The sequence below is a fragment of the Tupaia chinensis genome, unplaced genomic scaffold, assembly GCF_000334495.1.
Source record: "Tupaia chinensis unplaced genomic scaffold, TupChi_1.0 Scaffold000539_1, whole genome shotgun sequence".
NCBI classification, from domain to species: domain Eukaryota; kingdom Metazoa; phylum Chordata; class Mammalia; order Scandentia; family Tupaiidae; genus Tupaia; species Tupaia belangeri.
The window spans coordinates 4,658,974-4,676,016 of record NW_006160052.1 but is presented as its reverse complement, the minus strand read 5'-3'; the positions used below and the strand labels follow the sequence as shown (position 1 = coordinate 4,676,016).

The 17,043-nt window shown below is 46.4% G+C and overlaps 1 protein-coding gene across 2 annotated transcripts in view; it reads left to right on the top strand.

Annotated features, from left to right (window-relative positions):
• The first annotated feature begins 2,977 nt into the window (after positions 1–2,977).
• The window catches only part of GOT1 (glutamic-oxaloacetic transaminase 1), a 29,741-nt gene continuing 15,675 nt past the window's right edge, over positions 2,978–17,043 (top strand). Inside the window, exons 1-2 of one of the 2 annotated variants that reach the window (XM_027775283.1) lie at positions 2,978–3,183; positions 14,900–15,081. In XM_027775283.1, coding sequence (XP_027631084.1) covers positions 3,066–3,183; positions 14,900–15,081 — 300 coding nt within the window. In that variant the 5' untranslated portion in view covers positions 2,978–3,065. The remainder of the gene's footprint in view (positions 3,184–14,899; positions 15,082–17,043) is intronic. The other variant, XM_006157366.3, reaches the window with a different exon arrangement.

Here is a 17,043-nt window from a genome sequence, read left to right as displayed (position 1 = left end):
GTTCTAGAACTAATGCTAGACCCTGTTCATTCCAAGCCTCACCGGACATGCCCAGTGAGACAGGAAGCAGCACGCTCTCTTCAGTGGTCCAACCGGTGTGCGCAGGGTGGGGAGCAGTCATACATGAGTGAGTGGGGGAGGGGCTTGGGAAGAGAAGCAAGCAGACTCCATGCCACACCCAGGAAACGGGATGGTTCCCTTGGAGAGAGTTGATAAGCAGTCACTGTCTTAACAAGAGTACACTCATTACACCGCAGGGCCTCCATGCTTGTCCTCTTGACACTGACTCCTGACTCCTTTTACAAAGCTTTGGCTTGGAAGGAAACACTTGTTCAGCAAATAATTCAGCTTCTACTATCCTACCCTTAGCGACAGCACACATTCCAACGTAACCAGTGCAAAGGGTGACACACTCCTCCCTCCCGGATTTGTTCCTAAGTCTAGACCTCCTGGCTATTCAGGAGTAAAGTAAGAAGGTGTGGATCTGCTGAGAGGTCCACACAGTGCCCACTGTCCTTGCCTGTCCGCCTCTTATGCTATAGGACAGCGTTGTCCAGTTCCGAAGGCTTCAAATTTCCAGAAGAGCATATTCTAAAGGAATTTGTTCCGGATGAGGAATGCTGCTGTGTGGATTTCCACAGTTCTCTTTTCTAATGCTTTTGAAGAAAAGATGTGGATTGACGGTTACAGAAGGGAGACGGTAGGGAGAATGCTAGAACAGACCGTCAAGAGGCAGTGAGGACACCAGCCCCTCTCCTTTCTGACCCTCACTGCTCTTTCCTTGGACATTCATTCGTGTCACCTGGCTGCCTGCTTGTCTGGGCAGTGTTTGGCCCTCAAGAGTCTTTTTCTTAATACTCTGTTCAACAAGGAGGCAGTGTTGAGTCAATCCTAAGTCAAAGTGTTAAAATTAGCAGTGACCCGAAAAGCATCTGGTTTATTTTAAGACTGGCATTTTACTCAGAGGAGCAGCCTCCAGGGCTCAAGACAGAAAGGTACTGAACTTACTCTCCCAAAGCCGCACATTCCTGAGGGGAAAAATTTCAGACGTGGGTCCCACGTCACACGCAGCCACCCTCCTCCGCCCCCACCACCGGCTGCCACCTACTCCCCACAAGGGTCCTTTCTAAAATTCAGATCAGAGATGGCACATGAAGAGAAACTGCATGTCACTTTCTTTGTCCTCATCGGCACTGGTTTATAAAGCTGCTCAGGCTGTCAATAAATATTTATTTAGTCTTAGCCAAGATGACAGTGTTTAGGTAACTAGGGTTGTTTTTCCCCTGGGGACTGACGTAGGGAGTGACCATGGTATTGTTGGCCAAAGCTGGGAAGATAATACTTTTAATCCAAATTCTGGGAGCGCTGGGCTGCAGGACACCTCACTGCAGCTGCCCTCTGCCTCTGCTTGTGGGTGTACCGGAAGTTCATTGTCCTTTGACCTTTGGGGTGTTGAACTTGCAATTCTTAGAAGAACCTGTCGTTAATGAAACACGGTTACCTTTAAAACCAGAGCAAAGTTTCTACAAAGAAACAGGTGACATGGAGTTTGGCAGGTGTCGTGCAGGCTCTTTGGCTTGTGTTTATCACTTTGAATGGACAATTCATTCTGAGATTTGTCTTATTATCTGCTCAATAGAGGCTGGCCTATTGTTTTATTCTGAATCACCAAGGGGATCGACTCCTTTCCCCAGCTGTTGAGTATTGCATAAATCCAAGACACTGAGGAAGACTTGCACTGGGCAGGATCCTGAGCCAAAAGCAGCTTACCATCTACAGAGGTTGGCAGCTGTGTAGTGCGCAGTAGCTAACATTCAGGGCGTGCTTACTACATGTGCGCCTGAACACTTTACATGTGTCAACTCACATAATCCCTGCAACAACCCTGAGGAAAGTACTGTTATCTCCACTTTACGACAGGAGCAGAGAGGTTACACAACATGGCTAAACCGGTTTGAGTTAGTACATGGCAGCCACAACTAAATCTAGAAGCCTGACCCCAGAGCTAGGTTTTCAACCACAAGGGCATTTGCTAAAATGGAATACTCTTGCCAACAAGGTACAGAAGCTCAGGAAAGACGGGCAGAGTTTGACCCCACTGAGGGTTAAGGGAAGGCTTTATGGAGGAGTTGGCATTTGCTCTGGGTCCTTAAGGTCAACAAGTGGAGAGGAGGTCGGAGGAGGAAGGAATATCAGTGGTGGGAACAGCCTGACTAAAAGAAGAGGCAGTTTGGGGACCTGCCAGCTGAGGACAGCAAGATCTGACCCAGCGCGAGCGTAGGAGGAGAGCTGGGAAGGGTGGCCGTGCCCAGATCCTGAAGGTCCTTGGGGACCAGGCTCTCTTTACAAAGAATGGGAGTGAAAAAAATCTCAAATTAGAGGTGCGATAGTTTTAGGAGGATTACCCCCTGCTTGAGACCCACGCACGCAACGCACTAGCACTTCACGCAGGCACCCAGCAGAGAGGGGGGAAGGATCAAGGTCACTGCATCGGCTTCGGAGCTGCACGTCCTGGCCAAGAACTCGCGTCAGGAGCACGGACCCCGCGATTTGGCTGCCTGCCCGGGCCGGCCACCGGGTCAGGAACGCGCGCACGGCCGGGTCTGACGCCGAGACACCTGCTCAGCGGGTACAAGAAGACCTTCTCCCCCCGCCCGCCTCCCGGCTTTCAAAGGTCGAGTACGCAGCCTCCCGGGACTCGCACCGCGCGACTCCACCCCTCGGTCCCGGAGACCCAAAGAATAACAGCCTCAGCGATAGGAGCACGCACTGCCAATCAACCCTAGCCTCCGCCCACACCTCAGCCGCGTAAATTGCATTGGTTGCATTATTACCGGCCTCCGATAAGATTCTCCTCTTGGATTGGCTAGTAGCATCCCCGCCCTCCTGTCTCTTCTTCGTCAGAATCCGGCAATTGGCTAAGCGCGTTGCCAAGCTCCGGACGCTGCTCGACCATTGGAGGACGCGGAGGTGAAGGTGAGAGTCTCCTCCAGTCACTGCAGCTAGACCTGCCCGAGCAGCTCCAGGCGCGCGGAGGGGTCTCGGCAGGTTTCCGCTCTCTCGCCATGGCGCCTCCGTCTGTCTTTGCTGAAGTTCCGCAGGCCCAGCCGGTCCTTGTCTTTAAGCTCACTGCCGACTTCCGGGAGGACCCAGACCCCCGCAAGGTCAACCTGGGAGTCGGAGGTAAGGATGCAACGCCCTGGAGCGTGAGCCGCGTGAGACGGGAGCCGCGTGGGGCGGGGAGCGGAGGACTGGGGCCGCCGAGGCTCAGCTTGGCGGAGCCTGGAGAGGGGGACCCGGGGAGCCGGCAGGATCCACGCAGGCTTCTTTCAGTCTGTCCATATCTCACATGGGAATAGGGGATCCCTGGAAAGGGGAGATGTGTCCAAGGTCACACTGGGCAGGACACAACTCAGCCCTGCGGATTCCCCAGCCTGTGTTTTTCTCAGAAATGGGGCAGCCAGGGATTATATAATAAGCGGAGGGAGGGAAATAGGCATCCCGTAGGCTCGGGGGTCTTTGTTGCTGGGAAACGGATAATGGAGGAGAACTGTTAGCCCTAGGGAGCCCTGGCCTGGGTCGGTAGAGAGTTGAATGGCTACCAGGTTTTAATCAGGTAAGCTTATTAAGCCTTCTGGGGAAAGACTAAGGTTTGGTTTTTGCCCTCAAGGAACTTAAGGGAAGATGGTTCTAGCCCTCACGATGTAGGAAGGGGTAGAGATAGTGGGAACCAGTGTCAAGAAGTATGGGCAGAAGAACCTTCCACACATACTTGTCTTCATTTCCTGATTGGATTTCTCTGGCCTTTGACAGCTCAGGGCATGGACCTCAGATTCCCCATCTGTCAAGAAAAAAAATTGGTGCTAGCATGCCTCTGAAATTCCTTTGAACTCTAGCCTTCCCTGGTGAATTTGTTATTTCTGTCACCATCATTTGAATGTTTGAAGTCCCACAGGCAGCATCCCGATCAGGGTTGTGTTACAGAGACCAGGCAGAGAGAGGAAAATGAGTAGACATCCTAAGCTAGGGAACAAACTTGCAAGGATTAGACATGTTAAAGAGAAAATGGAATTACGATTTGAAGGAGATTCAGAATGACTGTCCACTATGTGAAAAAATCTTTACCAAGCAGTATGGGGTTGGGGGGGGGGTGAGGGAATAAAGACATTGAAAAGTGATGGTGTATTGGAGTTGGTAATTTGTTGAAATTGGGTGATGGGTGTGTGGGCATACATTATGTCATTCTCTCAAATATTGTGTATGTTAGAAAATTTTCATAACAAAGCATTTAAAAAAGGGAAAATGATGTTTTTAGCAGGCAGTAGAGTGGGAGAAATATTGAAAGATTGCCTGAAATTGAATTGGAATGGATATCAGTTAGGGTCTTAATTTACATATAATCCAAAATCTCCAAGTGTTTCTTTAGGGCTAGATCTATACTGAAGAACTAATATTAATGTCAATCTAATTCTCTCTTTTTTTAAACCTCAGATTTTATTGGCTCGGTTACCTTTGAACAATCTTACAGGGTTTTGTGAGGATTAAAAGCGTTTAAAGTGCTTAGAACCACATCTGACACACCAGTAGAGTTATGTAAGTGTTAGGAATGACTATTGTTATGGCATTTCTCTAGGTTGGTTTCATAGAAAATATTGAATTAGGGAACCAGCAGTTGGCGTAATGGCTATGTCGCTGGACTCCCACATAGTCGACCGCGGTTCGTGTCCTGGACCCGGTGGCTTAAAACTCACGCCGGGCGCGTGTGCGTGCGTGCCCAAGATCCCGAGAGGAGAATGGAGAAGGGATTGTGGTGTGACCATCCCCCCGGGGGGTGATTTCTCGCTTTCTGTCTCTATGTCTCTCTCTGTCTGTCTGGCGAGCGCACACGCCCTACAGTGAAAATCTCTCCAAAAAAAAAGAAAATATTGAATTAAAATTTTCAGCTCGAGATTTGCAATATGAAATCATTTCTGCCATTGGCTCAGAAAGAAGCTGTTCATGCAGAGAAAGATCACCCTGCCTGCCCAGGCCAGGAATGATGAACTTGGAATCAGAGTCTTTAGCCTAGAGGGCCACCTCATGTGGGGTCCTTTGTCATGTGTTCCAGGAACCCGGGAACTCCAACTCCTGACTATGAGCAAATGAGTTATACGTGTGATCTCATTTAATGCTCACAAGGGCTATTTGCTACTATTACCTGGTAGAGCTAAGGAAGCTGAAGCCTAGCGGGATGAAGCAATTTGCTTTATTGTAATGGTATGTCACCACTCAGTGGTAGAACTGGATTCCAAGCCGGGTCTCCCAGACCCCAGGTTCTCTACACTGCTCTATTCCTGGTGCCGTTAGGTGTCTGGGGCAGCCAGTGCCCTGTCGTGGGAAGAGCCAGGGTAAAGGGTCAGCATCACAGTCCAGAAGTATGACCTTGGGAGGGTTATTTAACATCCTGGAGACTCTGTCTGTCTGTTACATGAGCAATCAGGACTGAATGACCTCTCTAAAATTCTACTCTATAAGACTGTACTTGACTAAAAGTCTACTGCAGGATTTACGAGCACACCATGACTATAATGTAGGATAATTTTACTAGCCTCATCAGTGGACTGGGGAATGAATAGATAATTCTGTGTGAAATTTGTTATGTAAAGGAAAAGTGTTAGACATAAATGCTAGTTTGGATCATAGTTGTGGATGGCAGGTATAGGGTCTGATTAGAATAAAAGGTCTCCGGGACCAGCAGTTAGCGTAATGGCTATGTCGCTGGACTCCCATGTAGTTGACCGCAGTTCGTGTCCCAGACCCGGTGACTTAAAACTCATGCCGGGCACGTGTGTGTGCGTGCCCAAGATCCCGAGAGGAGAATGGAGAAGGGTTTGCGGCGTGGCCATGCCCCCTGGGGGATGATTTCTTGCTTTCTGTTTCTCTCTGTCCGGCGAGCACATGCGCCCTATAGTCCGGCGAGCCAAGCCCCCCTATAGTGAAAACCTCCAAAAAAAAAAAAAAAAAAGTCTCCTTCCAGCTTTTGTATACACTGGCTTTATAGATACACATCCCAAAGGAGACTCTTTGTGAAGGAAATGGAATTAATCTCTGACTTTGCCCCCCCACCCCCAGCTAAGATAAAAACCTAATGGAGATTATCCAGCTCATGTTCTAGAGATGCTGGACATGTTTCCAATATACATGCAGCTGTAATCTCATTAGCCACTTCCTACTTGCAGGTAGTTTCCCCAGAGATTTTCTTCTTGCTCTGACTGTTTTAATCATTTCCTTATAGTTAAAAGAAAGCACAGGCCAGCCAGGTGGCATGGTGGTTAAGGAGGCTAGATCCCACATGGCCCACTACTTGGTTTGGATCCTGGCCCTGGTGGCTTGAAAAATGCTGGGAACATGTGGATGTGTACCAAAAAAGCTCAAGAGGAGAGTGGAGGAGAAGGGATTGTGGTGTGGTTGTCCCCCATTGGGGTGCTTTCTCACTTTCTCTCTCTCTATCTCCTGTCTCTAGCAAGTGCATATGCCCTATAGCAAATTTAGAAAGAGCGGAGCAAAGTGTCACATTTTCCACTGTTAAGTATGATGCTTTCTGAATTTAGTGTTTTAGTGCCTCTCAGAGCTTCAGGCTAAAGTGGCTTTAAGGGCAGGGAGAGACAGGACCATCCTGAAACAAGAAATGTCTTCAAAGAGTCTAGTGTACTTTTTCATGTAAACTTAGCCTTCTTTTGTTCCACATAAAGTATGCTTGCTTTAATAGTGGCGGTTGTTTTTAGTGTGGTTTCCTAGCATCTTCAAATAAAATCAGTGGAAAGATATGCTGTATCAGGTGCTTCTGAGTACTGTCTGTATTCTCTTAATAGTTGGAAAAAGGTCTTAGAGATGTACCTGCGAGAGCTCAATGACATACACACATACATACACAACGTACGACAATATACAGCATACAACAACACACATGTACAGCATACAATACAGCATTCAACAACACACATACACAACATACAACACACACAACATACACAACATATAACAACAACAACATATACACACGCACGCACCTAGTAGCTCTTATTTTATTTTCATTTTATTGTTATTTTTAAAATTTGCTATAGGGTGCATGCACTTGCCAGAGAGAGAGAGAAAGAGAGAGGGGAAAAAGAGAAAGCATGTCCCAGAGGGATGGCCATGACACAATCCTTTCTTTTCCATCCTCCTCTTGGGATTTTGGGCACATATGTGCCTAGCGTGTTCTTTTTGTTTTGTTTTGTTTTGTTTTTTTTTAGAATTATTTATTTATTTATGGGACCAGCAGTTAGCGTAATGGCTATGTTGCTGGACTCCCATGTTGCCGACTACGGTTCGAGTCTCCAACCTGATGGCTTAAACTCATGCTGGGCATGTGTGCATGCGTGCCCAAGATCCCGAGAAGAGAATGGAGGAGAAGGGATTGCAGCGTGGCCATGCCATCCTCCGGGTGATTTCTTGCTTTTTGTCTCTCTGTCTCTCTCTGTCTCTCTGGTGAGCGTACGTGCCCTATAGCAAAACAAAACAAAACAAATTTATATTTGTTATTATTTTTTAATTTGACCAGAGAGAGAGACAGAGAGAGAAAGGGAAAGTGAGAAAGCAAGCTGCCAGGTCCAGGACTTCAGCCACAGTCAGGTATGTGGGAGTTCAGCACCCTTAACTGCCATGCCACCTGCTGGCTCCTGCCTGGTGTGTTTTTAAGCTGCCCGTGCAGTTGGCCATGTGGGATCCAATACCTTGACCGCCATGCCAGCTGTTGGCCCCTACCATAGCTCTTACTGAACTTATGATCTTGAGCAAATTATTTAAATATTTTTGGTCTCAGCGTCTAGATCCTCAGAACAGACATCACAATATCTGTTTTGTGGGTTGTAAAAAGAATTATATAAGACTAAAGAATTCCAGTCTTTAGCACACTTTTTGTTCAAAGTACTTGATAAATCCTTATTACTGTCGCTTCAGCTACCATCAGTGTCGATAACTATTATGAAATCTTTCTCTCTTTCCTAGATCTCTTTGAGTGCGAGGCCCAGACTGGTCACATTCTATAACCACCCCAAATTCAGCATGCTTAAAATTCGATTCATCATTTCCACCTTTCCCCTTGGCCTCCCTCCCCCCACCCCCCACCCCCCGTGTTCTGTATCTTTTTTCTTGTTTGGCCCCTGCATCTCCTTCTACTGCAGGGAGATCTCAGAATCATCACTGACCCTTTCTGTGATTCTATGGCTATTTGTTCATAGGTTCAATCTTTTCTGTCTCATTAATCAATTCTTATTATCTCTCCTTTCTTTTTTTTTTTTTTTGAGATGTTTTTGCTATAGGGCGTGTGTGCTCGCCAGAGAGAGAGAGACAGAGAGACAGAAAGTGAGAAATCACCCCCCAGGGAGATTGGCCGCGCCGTAATCCCTTCTCCTCCCTGGATCTTGGGCATGCATGCACACACGCCTGGTGTGAGTTTAAGCCACCAGGTCAGGGACTCGAACCACGGTTAACTACATGGGAGTTCAGTGACATAGCCATTACGCCAACTGCTGGTCCCAGCAGGTTTTTTTTGAGAGATTTTCACAGTAGGGCGCGTGCGCTCGCCAGACAGACAGAGAGAGACATAGAGACAGAAAGCGAGAAATCACCCCCCAGGGGGGATGGTCATGCTGCAATCCCTTTTCCTCCATTCTCCTCTCGGGATCTTGGGCACGCACGCACACACGCCCGGTGTGAGTTTTAAGCCACCGGGTCCGGGATACGAACCACGGTTGACTACGTGGGAGTCCAGCGACATAGCCATTACGCTAACTGCTGGTCCCAGATCTCTTCTTTCTTTATACCTATTGGCACTGCCTTAATTTGAGACCTCATTATTTCCCTTCTGGATTATTGCAGTTGCATTCTGACTTAACTGTGCATCTGTTCTCCTTTCTAGTTTATTTTTCATGATGTCACTTGAATGGTCCTGTTAAACTGTCTAGCTGTCCATGTCAGTCTCTCAGGGGTTCTCCATTGAACTGGAAGTTCTGAGAAGAGATTCTAAGATTCTTTTTAAGCCACTCCCTGCTATTCCTCCTCCATGGATTCTACATGTGACTATGAAAATGTGGATCCTTAACAACCTCATACTCTCCATGCCTCTGGGACCTTGCCCAGGTGTTCCCTCTGTCTGGAATGGCCTTCCCTTGTCTACCTTTTAAACATCGTTCATGCTTCATTCTCTGTAAAAATCTCTGGCCCTCAAAAAGACAAGAACAGACTCTATGCTCTGTTTTTCCAGAGAGCAGACAGGATCTTATCCATCTCTGTAGCTTTTTCTAGCTAGTGCCTGCCTCACAGTAGTTGTAGTAAATTCTCTCTTTTTTTGGGGGGAGGGGGGGAGAGGTTTTTGCTATAGGGCACGTGCACTCGCCAGACAGAGAGAGACAGAGAGACAGAAAGCAGGAATTCACCCCCCAGGGGGGATGGCCACGCCACAATTCCTTCTCCTCCATTCTCCTCTTGGGATCTTGGGCACACACGCACATGCGCCCGGCGTGAGTTTAAGCCACCGGGTCCGGGACTCGAACCGTGGTCGACTACGTGGAAGTCCAGCGACATAGCCATTACGCTAACTGCTGGTCCCGTAAATTCTCTTAAATGAACGAGTGAATGAAAGTAGGAAGCTCCTAGGTCCAATAAACTGGAGTAAAATAACTGTCCTGGGCGAGCAGGAACAGTGGTTGTTGATGATAGTTGGCCTCACTGCTCCACTCTCCACCGAAGAGCAATTTGCAGGTCTGCCTCATTCCAGCGGTTGGACGAGGCCATAGGAAGGAATCTAGAACTGAAGCTGGAAGAATCCGGGCCACGAAGAAGGAAGGGCAGTTGTAAATTGGCCAGTCCCTCGTTTGTCACACTCCAGACACAGTGCCTCTCCTTCCATCTCCACCCCTAAGCAACAATACAGTATTTTTCAGAGGTTCACGGAGTATTTAGCAGTGATAAGACCAGTAGACTACGTGGGAGTCCAGCAACATAGCCATTACGCTAACTGCTGGTCCCGTAAATTCTCTTAAATGAACGAGTGAATGAAAGTAGGAAGCTCCTAGGTCCAATAAACTGGAGTAAAATAACTGTCCTGGGCGAGCAGGAACAGTGGTTGTTGATGATAGTTGGCCTCACTGCTCCACTCTCCACCGAAGAGCAATTTGCAGGTCTGCCTCATTCCAGCGGTTGGACGAGGCCATAGGAAGGAATCTAGAACTGAAGCTGGAAGAATCCGGGCCACGAAGAAGGAAGGGCAGTTGTAAATTGGCCAGTCCCTCGTTTGTCACACTCCAGACACAGTGCCTCTCCTTCCATCTCCACCCCTAAGCAACAATACAGTATTTTTCAGAGGTTCACGGAGTATTTAGCAGTGATAAGACCAGTAGAACTACAGTGTTTTCTTTCTTTTTCATATTTATTTAAAAAAATAGTTTCTAATTTGCCATAAATTGCATGTGCTCCCCAGAAAGAGAGAGAATAAGTGAGAAAGCACCACTGGGGGTACGGCCACACTGCAGTCCTTTCTCCTCTGTTCTCACACACGGCTGATGTTTCTCAAGTCATGGGGTCCAGGACTCAAGCCACACAGTCTGCCATGTGGCTTCCAGCTGCTCTGACCTGCCATGCCACCAACTGGCCCTCTTTCTTATTTATTTATGATTACTTACAAACGACATCATATATAGCATAATTATATATAACGCCCAAACACAGAACTGAAGCATAGTGGAATTGGGTTTTCTATAAATGTCCAAACTTTTTTTTTAATAAAGCTTTTTAAGAAAAGAATGATTTATTTAATTTTATTCATTATTGTTATTATTATTCTTTTGGAGAAGTTTTTGCTGTAGGGGGCGTGTGCTCTCCGGAAAGACAGAGAGAGACAGAGACAGAAAGTGAGAAATCGCCCCCCAGGGGGGATGGCCACAGCACAATCCCTTCTCCTCCATTCTCCTCTTGGGATCTTGGGCACGCACGCACATGCACCCGGTGTGAGTTTAAGCCCCCAGGTCTGGGACTCTAACCACAGTCGACTACATGGGAGTTCAGTGACATAGCCATATGCCAACTGCTGGTCCCAATTGTTACTATTTTTTAATTTTCTGTAGGACACATGCACTCATCAGATAGAGACAGAGGGAGAGAAAGTGAGAGGGAAAGTGAGAAAACAAGCTGTCAGGTCCAGGACTCAAACCGTAGTCATCCATGTGGGAGTGCAGTGCCCTAACCACCATGCCACCTGCTGGATCTACATCCAAGCTTCGGTATATCCTTTCTGTGTGGTTCAGACATGCTGCTATTGCTCTAAGATGTCTAGAAGCCAGTCCTCTTTTGGAATGGCCTTAAAAGCAGTCAGGACCCACACAGCATCTCTTATCTCTGTTCTCTATGAATATTACCCAGTTTGTTCTCCTGTCCCCTTCTCTGGAAATGAGGCAAGTTCCATTTCCAACAATTAAATGAACTTTTAAAGGACAAAGATTTGGCACCATTGATGATATTCCGAATAATGAGATGTTGTCTTTAAAAACAATTCCAATTCCAAAAGGAGTTCCCAGAACATTGTGAACAGTAGTAGCATTGTGATCACAGATAGCAGTGATCAGCTTCAAGAGCAACTCTTACTTGGAAGTAAATATTTTGGTAAGCCTTTGGAACTTGCTGAGAGGGAATGAGTTTGGGCGGCTGGTGGTATAATGTGAACCGTAGGACAGCGCCGTGAGTTAGACTCACCTGCCCAGACTGTTGGTTGGTTAGTGGCTGTGTCAGCCTGGAGCTCCACTCATGTCTTTATTACTAGCTTAGTAGGTTTCTCAGATTTGCAGATGACATAGCCCTGGAGGGTAGAGTTAGTAGATAGAATAGAAGACGGACATAAAATTCAAAACGTATGTATATAAAACCTTTTATTTGTTGACCTAGTAATTTCACATGTAGACATTTCTTCTAAGAAAACACTCATGGATATGTGTAAAGAAATAAGAGCATTCAGCACAATGTTCGTAATAGTAAGAAATTGAAAGCAATGTAGTTAATAAATTATTCCTACAAAGGAATATTAGTTCACTGCTAAAATGTCATATATATGAAAAATACGCAGGTGTGTTCATAATAAGAGAAATATAAATTAATACTAACCTGAGACACCATTTGCACTCTCATCATAGCAAAATTCACTCCTTGGGAGAGGTTGTGAGGAGGTGGCTACTCTCATGCAGCGCTGGAGAAGATGTAAATTGATAGAATCTTGGGACGGGCAATTTGGAAATACCTATCAAACTATAAATACACAGGGAGCTGCAGATGGCGTAATGGTTAAATCGCTGGACTCCCATGTAGTCAACTGTGGTTTGAGTCTCAGACCTGGTGGCTTAAAAGTCATGCAAGATGTGTGTGCATGCGTGTCCAAGATCCCAAGAGGAGAATGGAGGAGAAGGGACTGTGGCATGGCCACCCCCCTGAGGGGTGATTTCTTGCTTTCTGTCTGTCTCTTTGGTGAGCACATGTGCCCTATAGTAAAAAATCTCTTAAACAAAATTTAAAAACCCACAAATACATATACTTCTTACCATACCCTTCCATTTTCAACCCTGCATCTTACAGATATTTACATACAATGAGAGATGACGTACCAGGTTGTTCACTGTAGTATTATTTTAATACCAAAGATTTTTGTTTTTGTTTTAAATTTTCTTTGTAGAGGTCCTTGCTATAGGGCATGTGTGCTCGCTAGACAGACAGAGACAGACAGAGAGACAGTAGGGATGGCCACGCCACAATCCCTTCTCCTCCATTCTCCTCTCAGGATCTTGGGCACACACACACGTGTGCCTGGCGTGAGTTTTAAGCCACTGGGTCCGGGATGCGAACTGCAGTCGACCACATGGGAATCCAGCGGCATAGTCATCAGGCTAACTGCTGGTCCCACTAGCCAAAGATTTTAAACAACTCAAATGCCCATCAACAAGACACTGGCAAAATAAAATATGGTACATTCATCAGTTAAACAGCTGTAGAAGAGAATAAGGATGCTCCAAGCACAATCTAAAAATATCTTCGACCGAGAAAAGCGAGGAACAAAGCAGTGTATGGTGTGTTATGTGTAACCTTTTGTGTAAAAAGAACAGATGTGAAAAAACTGTTTGCTTGTGTTTTATAGGGCAGTTGTGGAAGAACACCTAAGAAACTAACTATAGTTATTATTTAAGGAGGGATTTGGGAACTAGGTTGATGAAGAATAAGGGTGAGATAAGGACATGCAAACATATTATCACCTATTAGAAGAATGGTGACCACAGAAAGATACTTATAACAATAGTAAGGTGGGAAAAGGTGTGTTGACAATTTTATATAAAGTATGATTCATGTTTTAGAAAACTACCTATAGAAAATAAAGCTTGGAAACTTTTACACCAACAAGTTTTAATATTCCTTGCCTTCAAGTCCTGGGATTACAAGTTAATTATGTTTACTATTTTCTTTCTGGACTTTTCTAAATGTTCTATAATCAACATGTGTTATTCAGTAAACAATAATAATCACCCTAAAAAAGTTTTCCTTTTTTAAGTCAGAGACTGATGTTAGACAGAAATCAACAAGATAAAGCTTAATAAGAATTACTGTAAAATTTTGTTCGTTTCCAAATTGCTTGCACAAGTATAGGATTGTTGGAGACCTAAGTGTTTGAGCGGAGAGGTAGATGACCCCAGGCAGGAATCCTGCTCTGGGAGATTATTGGCTTGGGTCCAGTGCCAAAGCACCTGCCCCTCTAAAGCTGTAATTCTAGCAAAATTATAGAGACATACAGAAAAAACGTCTGTGATAGTGTAACTGAGAGTGGCCTACAAATACTTCTAAGCTGGAAGAAATGCTTAGACATTTACTACAAAACAAGGTTAAATATTGTAGAATAGATGAATTTAGATCAGTGAAGGGTGAGGTGATGAAGTGGGATGGATCATCAAAATGGTAAACACTGCCTGATGTCCAGGTACAGACAGGACTAAGATGTGTTTATGTGGGTCCTTGGGTGATTGTGTAACCAGCGGTTGGAATCCAGTCCCAGGGTGTTTGATTATTATTCATCCTGTTTTTGCTTTTCTAGGACAAGAGAAGGAGGTAGGCCTTCCTTTACCCTTCTCTTTCTTTGTGCTTGTGTTTGAAGGAGCAGCGTTCGTGTGAAGTAGCACTAGACTTTTTCTGGAAATCTCTTCGGGAGATGCAGAAGGAAGAATGGCTGTAGAGACCCCAGTACAGTAGCAATGTTGATAGAACGTTCTTTAGATATTTTTGGTTTTCAGAGTGCTTTCCCATGTACTCTCACTTTTTTTTTTTTAAAGTAATAAAGTTTTTCCATGATCAGGAGAGATAGACAAACACACACACACACCACCACCACCACCACCACCACCATCAGGGTGTTGATGCTGCAGTCCACCCTCAGCCAGCACTTCATCACGGTTGTATGGGTAACTAAAGTACTCAGGGAAGTCTCCAGACACGAACCTGGAACCCTGCCATGTGGGTCAGTCCTGCAGAGCGTTGTGCTTTATTTTATTGCCATACCCACTGTTGGGTCCCAGAGCCACTCCCTCTCCCTCGGTCAGCTACTGTTATTTCAGCATTCTGCATTTTGGGAGCCATAAATGCCACACAGGTGGGAACCGTGTCTTGCCTTCTGTTGGCCCAGCACTTGGCCCAGTGCGGGGCCCAGACAGGTGTTTAGTAAATGAATGAACTGGCCTTCGATTCCTTCACTGTTCTGTTGCAGCTGGAAGGAAGTAGAGTTTTACCTGTTGAGTTACAAACCCTGGCGTGGACAAAGCCTGAGTCTGTGTCTCACTCTTTGCCGCGCTCCCTCCAGCATATCGCACAGATGACAGCCAGCCCTGGGTCTTGCCAGTGGTGAGGAAGGTGGAGCAGAAGCTCGCTAACGACAGCAGCCTGAACCACGAGTATCTGCCCATCCTGGGCCTGGCGGAGTTCCGGTCCTGTGCTTCTCGCCTTGCCCTGGGGGATGACAGCCCAGCGCTCAAGGAGAAGCGGGTAAGTTCGGGATGAGGATGCATCTTCTCTTTAGAAACTGTGGAAGCAAAAAGATGTTGAAACTTCAGTCTGTTCTAAAGTATTAGACGTTGAGTCTATTGACTAGTCATTAAATAAGAGTGGAAGTAGGGCGAATTCAGGAACCTGCTAGCACAAGCCATGTGACCGTGTACAAAGCATGGTGTTTTTGTTCAGTTTTGCCCAGCAGATGATCGGGTTTCTGCTGCTGGGTTTGAAGCAGTCAGTGGAGATGCCAAGGAAAGGATGTAACGGAATCATAAGAAACAGGTTCTAGACCCCGCTCTGCTGCTGCTTTTGACCATAGGCAAGTTATTTTCCCACCTGGCTCCTACAGCTACGTGTCAGAAAAAGACTAACTTGTGGCTCGTGGTCCTGAAGAATCACTTGCATAGGAGACCACTTAAGGGGTCTATGAACCCCTTGAAATTGTATGCAGGATTTTGTGCGTACTTATTTTTGGGGAGAAGGCTCATACCTTCTATCAGATTTTCAGAAGATGTCTGTGGCTCCCAGGAGTTTACGAGCCATAAGTCCAGATGCTCTCTGAAATTCCTACCAGTTCAAATATTCCTTAGTATTCCAGCCTCCATCTCAAGCCCCTCTCTTAATTAAGTGCTTCCTGCTGTGTATCCCCTAGAGATAAATTTAGAAGAACGACACACTTGGAAGCAGACCTAGCCAGACAGACCTTACGTGATACAGGATAGAGTCTCAGGATTGTAGCTCAGAGAGTAGGGAAACCCGTGAGGGCTGGAGAGGGGACTTGAGCGCAACCTTGGAGAATGTGTGAATGAGGCCAGGACACTGGTTTTAAGCTCGAGCCGTACGGTGGTATCAGCTGGGAAGTTTTAAAACCATACTGGGTCAGTGGGTGGCATAGTGGTTAAGGCATTGGGCTCCCACGTGGCCATCCATGGTTCATGTCCTAGATCCGAAGATTTGAAACTCATACCACAGCCGTATGTTGTGTGCAAGCCCAAAATAATCCCAAGAAGAGAATGGAGGAGAAGGCATTGCGGCATGGCCATCCCCTCTGAAGGTGATTTCTCACTTTCTGTCTCTCTCTCTGGCGAGTCCATGTGCCCTATACCAAAAATCTCCATACCAAAAAAATACAACATACCAGTGCTGGACCCTGTGGACCCCATGTCTGACCAGTTAAATCAGAATATGGGAGGGTACTGCCTTTCCTCCTCCTTTTTACACCTTGGCTCCCTGTTTCTCTCTCCCATGGGTGTATTTTTTAAAAACTCCCTAGGTGATTCCAAAGTACAGACAAAAAAAGACAAAGAAGGAGATGAAAAACATTTAGCAAAGGGTTGAAAACCATGAAGTACAGAAGAGGGGAGGAAGGAAAGGAGGAATCATTTCATCTTGAGTGCTAGGAGTCCAGGGACAGGCAGGAGGTAAGCAGGTCGAGGCTGGGAAAGACCTACCTGACTAGAGCTGGGAACCCAGTGGATCAGGCAGGCTGATCTTGGCAGCCAGGGTGGAGGAAGCCAGCTAAGGAAGCCAACGGAAGCCAGCTGAAGGTCTGATAGAGGAATGACCCAATAAAAATGTTGTTTGAAGATAAACCTGGCCAGATGTGTGTGGGAAGAGCTCAGGTTCTTGTAATAGTCCAGTTCCTGTGCAGTGCAAACCAGTCGCCCTTCTGGCTCCACCGGGCCGGTGTGGTAGTGCAGCCCTTGGCTCACGCTTGGATGGAACTGCATCTTGAAGTCATCTTGATTTCTTCCTCCACATGTTTGCAGCAGCTTTCCCCTTCACATGTTACGTTAGCAAGCTGCCCCGATCAGCAGAACAGTAGGGCAGAAAAGGCTGCACGCATGTACATTGTTAGATCAGGAAGCAGGAGGCTCTGGGTGAAGGTCTGGGGACTCAGGTCAATGGCTAGGTAAGTGATTAGTTTAACTAGGGCTTCTTTATTGATAGGAAAGA